We start from the raw sequence: 7,649 nt of genomic DNA on the forward strand, positions 1-7,649 counted from the left end.
TTTTACCATCCTGTTTATTTTGCCTTTTCCTGAAAAACGTCAACCCCAGATTTTAAGGTGTGTACAAGCAGATACGTTTCAGTGGATCTTTCGAATAACTCCTCAACTGTGGCATCACACAAAATGACTTTCCTTTGCAATGAGTTAACTAGCATTCAATTGTAATTAGTAAACAAAAACAAAAAAAACTTCTTTGTAAGATTGTGAGCTGGAGTTGAAGAGGAGACAAAAGAACGGAGACAACAAAAGCAAAAAGAAGTAGAGAAGTAAGGGTTTAGACCATTCTTACCGGTTTGGTGTCCTTCTCAAAGTCGGTGAACATCCCTTTGATGTCTTTGAAGTCGGAGGCGAACGGAGCGTAGTGGAACGGGAAGTACCACTTCCAGGAGGCACAGCCCTGCAGATCAACACGGAAACAATCCGACTTTAAAATCACTTCACATGTCAGAAGAAACCCCAAACAGGCCGTGAGCTGCACCGCCTGTGCAGTTAGACGTTAAGCAAGGCTGCAACCAACAAAATCTTCACAAATGAGTTATCTGTGGATTATTTTTAATTCTTTAAGTCTATAAGATAAATGTCAGGAAATAGTGAAACAAATTTCTCCATAGCGGTCTTCAAATTGTTTTGTCCCCAGCTGGAAGATAATTGTAATTTAATAAAACAGAAAAGGAAAAGCTGTCATTTTTGTTTGATTAAAGACGTATTAATAAGTAAAGATTTATAATCTGTCAACTACTGTCAGTTTGATTTAATGTCTGCTCTACAGCCAACATAGTAGCTGTTTTTTATTGGTTTCTTTTCTCTTGTGTTGCAGAACATTTAAAGTGACATGAAAGTAATTTCCTGGCTGACAAAAGCTTTTGCGTAGTTTTTTTTTCCTTTTCATTTTCGTTGCCCTTTTTCCCCCACAAATGTCCCCCTGCAGCCCAAAGCTTTAAATCCAATCTGATCAGCAGACGTGGCTACGCTGACATTTAAAAACCTGAAACTTGATCAGACAGGGTGTCTCGCGAACTGTTATACTGTTTTTCAAACTTCAATGCCATGTGGGGGGGGGGGGGGGGGTTCATTTATGTTGCTTGATCTACAGTGGAGCTTTAACAGAGCCAGTCCTTGGAAAAATAGACTGTACTATGAACCCTTGATCGTCTGGGGACTAAATGTTCTCCAACACCTGCTGAGAGTCTCTTGCATCTCAAAAAACATTTTCTTCCTCAGCTCTATGTTTTGTTTTTTAAAATGTTTACGTGAGAGCAAAGCAGAAGAGGAGCGATAGAAATCTAACCCTGCAGATGCAACATTCGGGACCACTTATCCTTCCTGAATAAACACGTACTGCACTGAACAACGACCTTCACTTCCCACAATCCACCTCTGAGAAAACGAGACCCTCTGTGATAAATCCACCAATCCTCACATCTCAGCCAATCTCACCACTCTATTATTAAAGATGGTCATTCAAATGATAATATGGGACTTTACCATGATAAAAGCTGGAGGAGGCTCCAATCTCCACACTCAAATAATGGCACAGATCATTTATGGTAATGAGACAACATGTTTTGTCCCGAGGAGAAATTCATTTGTGACCTTGGCCCGGCGGGGTCAAAGATCACAAACCGCAACAATACAAATAAATACATTTACTGTCGCGTTTCATAACATCTGACAGGGAGAAAAGATCACCATGTTACCAATGTAAATCAACGAGTGAAACAAAAAGCTGGGCAAAGATACATGTAGTCTCCAGCTGAGGATTTAATCCTTTCGAGTCTTTGAGTTTAAAAACACTTTAGGGCTGCAACTAATAAAATACTTTTATCATCAATTAGTATTTTCCTGATTTATCATTAAGTCTATCAATAGGAAGGTGACGGCTAACCAAGAGTCCAAAACCCAAAGACGTTAACTTTTTTTCAATTACGATATAAAAACAGAAACATTCATCATCACGTGAGAAACTTCAAACAGCAAATTTGACATGAAATAATCAGTTAGGTAGTACACAGTTGAGGATTGATTCTCAATCCATCTAATTAAACCAACAATTACTATTCTAGTCTCAAGGACTTAAAATAAATTTCAGTTAAATCCAGTGCTAATCAATAAGACAAACGAGAGAAAAAAAAAAAAAATCAAATGAGTGTTATACGTGAAGAGTTCTGTCAGATGTACCAGGGAAACAACGCTGAATATCAGTCTGATTATTTATTAAATTGATCTACAGACGTGTAAAAACTTAAAAAAATAAAAATAAAATCTTGTTGGCTTCAATCATACATGATCCCTCACAAATTGTGTTTCACAAAGGTTGGCTAGAACTTTTTAGGACCATCAGTTCTGTTTAAATTGGCCTTTACAAACCAAATATAACAAAAGGCATAATTAATAACTTATATCTTAGATGATCTGCTGATTCTACAGGATTTTGATGATTATTATTAATATTAATAAATTATTATCCAAGACTAGATTCACTTTGTTTTAAACTAAATTAGAAAAAGGTTTAAGTAAATCAGAATAAAAATGATACCCCATACACACTTGTGTGCTGGGAACCTAAATTTACTTTTACTTATGGAACCTCTGAAAATGGCATTATGTTTAAGGTGCAAATTATAGATACATCTTTGTAAGAATCACTTTTTCTAATATTTTGTGTAAACACCTCTCACTATACTCATACAATCAACAGTAGCGCAAATGACCATAAAGTGAAATAAACAAAAAAATTAACTTTATGACCTTCATGGAGGCCAATTGCATTTACAGGCCTGTTGTGTTTGAAAGCATTAGTTGCATTTCAGTGGAGCCAACACAAAAAAAGAACCAATTAGGCAACCATGGCCAATAGAGCTGCCGTATGTAACAAGGAACCCCAGCCAGGACATTACTACACAGACACAGTCTGGTTTTGAGATTTTAAGAATCAAAACTGGATAATTAAAAAAAATAAAAAATTATGAATAAACCAGGAAAGTAGATTCTTTTGCTGATCAGTCTCAGTCCTATTATACAGAAAAAAAGTTCTCATTTGGGGTTAAACTTAAATATTTTGTGTTTTGTATAAACCCCGCTCGGATCATTCGGCAACGTGTGCATGCTCATAAATCGGTGGTTGGTGGTGGTGGGGAGGGGGGGTGGACGACGCCAACACAGAACCGTGAATGTGTTGCAGCAGAGAGCAGACACGTCCCCGTCAGCGGAGGGCCCGCTAATGAATTCATCCAGAACGGCCCCCTGAGAGGGGCTTTGGATTGGCGAACATGACACACAGAGCGTGCATATAGACAGCTCACAATCAGCACGAACAAATCCCCCCCGACTCAGCCCGAGACGCCACCGGCTCTTCTGAAGAGGGCCAACAGCTGATAATTTAATTTCAAGATAAAGATAAATATTTTACAACAATAAAAATGATTTAGTGAATAATCACACTGCAAACAATAAAGTGGAGATAGTAATATCTCTGCGGTGTGGAGGTTTATTTGTTGAGACACTCAAAGTAAGGAGTTCTTGACTTTCAACAATAAAAAAACCTGTCGCTGGTTTAAAAACACTGGTCGTCCATTCGGCGTCTTGTTTTAGACAGAAAGAGTCAGTTTGATCTGAGATGATCAACTGTAAATCAAATATGATTAATAACTTAATGCAACCAACACCTTTGCAGCATGTTTCATGGATCTCTGAATACAGATTTATTTTGTGGTTGAGTTCCTTAAACTAACAAAACTTTCCTTTCTTCTTGAGAAAAACTTTGAATACAGATGTGAAGGAAGACTAGAACATCCAGCACACACTCCACAACAGTGTTTCATGTAACATACTGATGATTTAGCCATTATTAGAGCTAGTGTTAATTTGAAAATACTGAGATGAAGTACATTTACAGAGAGCCTTCCCCCCATTGAAGACAGTCAGCAGAAAAAAAAGCTTTGTTTAGACCCAGTAACAGGATTGGAGAGGTTCATCAAACTCATGGTGCTTAATTCTTTTTAATTACTGCTAATTAAAGCAGTTTTCTTGTCAATGAAAGGGGGTCACAGGTCGCCAAAATCATTATGATAGTTAAAAGAAAAGAGCCATTTAAAGTCTGTGCCACTGGTGAAGATGTAAATGAAGCCAGAGTGATTTCAGTGTTACCTGGTAATAGTAGCGCAGCACCCAGCAGAGACCCTCCACGTACGACTTAACCACCTTCTTCCTGAAGTCCTCATCCTCCACGTCCACGTCAAACTTGGTCTTGTAGTATCTCTGCTTCCAGCCGTCTTCCCACAACCTGCAGCCCACATGGACACAAACACATCAGTTATTTATTGTGTTTTTATAATCCAAACTATTCAGAAGATGGAACTTGTTTTCTTCACAGAGCGCTGGAATAAAAACATTTAAGCTTAGCAGTCAGATATGATGAAGAAGTTAAGAGCAGACGTAAAAATTGAGCAGACACTGTCCGGCTTTTTAATCCTGTAGGCTGCATAAAAGTTGTGTTTGCAGACATATACAGTTCATTGACTGCATGGGCCTGAACATGTTAACTTGCTTTAGTCTGTTAGGAGTATTTTTAACAATTAAAAACAAGTGAATGAATGTCAAGCTTTGTGACAACACCCAAAGAGAAAAATCAGCTCAACAGTAAGATGGCTGATCCAAAAATTCTGACATGCCGTCCGATCGAGAGTAGATAAGAGTAGTCTTTTCCTGGTTTTAAAGGCGGCATTACAGTAAAGCGATGACATTTTCTGACCTTACCATACAAGGATTTGCCTTTACCCACTTAGTCATTATATCCACTTACTAATGATTATTTATCTAAAATCTCATTGTTTAAATATTTTCCAAAAGCATTAATAGCCCACACCACAATATTGTTGCAGTATCAATAGATGTATTTGTATACAAATATTGTGATTTTTGATTTCCTCCATATCCCGCAGCCATATACCACGGTATACCTTGCCTTGACCTTCTACAACTTCACACCACATGACAGCAGAGTCAGGGTGATAATATGGAAAGAGTGACCAATTCCAGGTTAGAAATCAAGAGTACTCCATACAGTATCCATCCATCCAGTTTAATGCCCACACGAGGAGGTGATGTACTTACTCTGGACAGTGTACACATCTGGAAAGAACCAGCTGAAACTATGAGCCAATGCTTTCAATACAACGGCTCCTCCAGTGAGCAAACTTCACAGTGTGTTGAATTTGCACCATGGGCATGCACACAGAGTATTTAAGTATTTTTTCTAATGTATTATAATACTGAAGCATTCTCTTGGTAATCAGCTGTTTGCATGCTGTGGCTTCAACATGAGGTTTTCCAACACTTTGTAAATGAAATGTAAATGTATTCACTGTTGAACAATCACGTTTGTAGAGTAAATGTAGATACCTAAACGATCAATTTGCTTATCAAGCTACTGCTCTGTTCATCTATAGGCAGAAAAGAAAACTGCATTAACTTTCTTCCTGCTGCTGGAATAGTTTAATGGCTTTGACTTCTTGGTAGATTTGGGGCGGCGATGCCATCCTGCACGCATAATCAAGGCCGTCCAGCATCTGTCTGGTCCGCAGGGAGCACAGACTCCTGAGAGGAAAGCCTCCATGAATACCAATTTAGCCCGATGGATTTAGCAGCTTTGACGAGTGCGTCACAGAGGAATATTCCTGCCTTCCATGTTAATCATGAGCAGAGGGAAGTGGGAGCTGTTCAGCAGAGGGGTGTGTGTGTGTGTATATATAAAGAAATATGAGAGAGAGAGAGAGAGAGAGAGAGAGAGAGAGAGAGAGAGAGAGAGAGAGAGAGAGAGAGAGAGAGAGAGAGAGAGAGAGAGAGAGAGAGAGAGAGAGAGAGAGAGAGAGAGAGAGTTAACGCCATCTTCTCTGGTCCGTAAAGATTTTAAAGCCATTTTAGTAACTGAATGCACACAAGGGTTGAACAATAGAACACTGATTTGGATCAATATATCTATTCAATGATCCAATATCATCATTGTAAAGTGAACATGTGGACCCATATCTTTAAGATACACCTTTGTTCTGAAATTTCCATCTTATATGTACTTATTAAACAGAAAACTTTGGTTTCCATTTAAGTTTAGTTGCCTTTTGTGAGTTATATTAATTCAACAATTGTTGGAGTTTGACTCCGACCTGCGGCCCTTTCCTGCATGTCTCCTCCTCTCTCTCCCCTTTCATGTCTTCAGCTTTCCTATCAAAATAAAGGCCGAAATGGAAAAAAAGAGACACAGAGAGAAGTGCATTTGACTGAAGCGTATGCTTGACTACTCACAGAGTGACGGCTGACTCGTTATGAACGGGTCCAGCACGGGTTGAATGGCGGGTCAGCTGAGTTACACAAGTTTGTGTATGAAATGTCTATCGTCATCGCAATGCATTTTTATGAACTTTGATATTTTGGCCTTGTGTCACATCTCTCGCCCAGGTCTAGCAGGCTCCGTCTCACACACTGTTACTCTACGAACTGAAGTTAGTTAATTTTAATAACTTCTTTGTTTTTTTTCCGTGGCGGCCGCAATAACAGAGTTATCAACAGAAACACTGGTACAAATACAGGTTTCCTTCTCATGCTTAACAACATACAGCTGAATTAATAACAAGAACTGTAGACAAATGTCAGCAGTGTGGACCGCCGCTGTGTCTCTCCATGTTGCTGGGGAACCGAGAGTGAGTGAATGGGGGAGGGGCTGCGCGGAGAGTAAGAGGAGAGATCCACTGGCACAGCTTTACAGAAGAAATGGGTCATGTAACGCAACACTGAACCATATTAATCCAAACAACATTGCTTCATTTGTTGAAAGGCAGCGGATGCGAGGACGTTAGGTGCACCGGTGTGACAAGATTTAATTCGCACCTTTACAAATTTATATTGAACTCTAGAGCCCTGCAAGAGAAATTATGATATCGTTGTCAAAATAATTAATTGTATTGTGATAAAGACTTGTGATCTAAAAATTTATTATTTTTGGCTAAAATAGCAAGGCTGGTAATTTTTCTCAAAAAGTGTATCCCGAAAACTAAGTTAATAATCGTTAATCATACAACCCATTTCCAATATGAATTACTTTTAGATATACTGACATATTTAGCAATTGAAAGGCACTTTGAATAAAAGTGTCAGCTAAATGACATGTAATATAATATGACATGTAATGTAACAGCAAAACGTTTTTATAAATATAAAAAAATGAACACGTGGTTGCCAAAGGGGGCAACTAGAGGCCATGAAATGGTTGCCAATTGACGGTTACTGAGTGCCATGGCTGAGGAGCATCCTACGAATTAGAGCAGTCCGTTATAAAGTGTCAGTGCATTGTTTCCATGAGGAAACACCTAAACAGTTTAGTTTTTCTTCCAGCAAGGTAAAAAAGTCAGATTTTTATAGACTGATCTCAAAATTTCATTGACAACTTTACCTCACTGTGTTGTTTATTAAATAGATTTAGGGTTTTTGTTAAATAAAAACTGAAAATGACACTGTTATGGTTGTGTTTCAGGTGGAACAAGACATGCATCTACTATCTCTGCTGTGAGTTGCTTTGTGGGTAATGTAGGCGCCAGGTTTTGACATACAAGAAGAATATGTGGAATGAAAAAAAGACAACATCTCTAGTTCTGCTC

At 38.5% G+C, this 7,649-nt stretch overlaps 1 protein-coding gene across 4 annotated transcripts in view; it reads right to left on the bottom strand.

The window, feature by feature from the left end:
• xrn2 (5'-3' exoribonuclease 2) overlaps positions 1-7,649 on the bottom strand; it is a 40,933-nt gene that overhangs the window by 24,202 nt on the left and 9,082 nt on the right. For all 4 annotated transcript variants that reach the window (XM_034899350.1, XM_034899349.1, XM_034899353.1 and 1 more), the window contains exons 18-19: positions 4,147-4,282; positions 290-397 (exon numbers count right to left, since the gene is read on the bottom strand). In XM_034899350.1, coding sequence (XP_034755241.1) covers positions 290-397; positions 4,147-4,282 — 244 coding nt within the window. The remainder of the gene's footprint in view (positions 1-289; positions 398-4,146; positions 4,283-7,649) is intronic.

The sequence above is a fragment of the Etheostoma cragini genome, chromosome 18 (genome assembly GCF_013103735.1).
Source record: "Etheostoma cragini isolate CJK2018 chromosome 18, CSU_Ecrag_1.0, whole genome shotgun sequence".
Lineage (NCBI taxonomy): Eukaryota > Metazoa > Chordata > Actinopteri > Perciformes > Percidae > Etheostoma > Etheostoma cragini.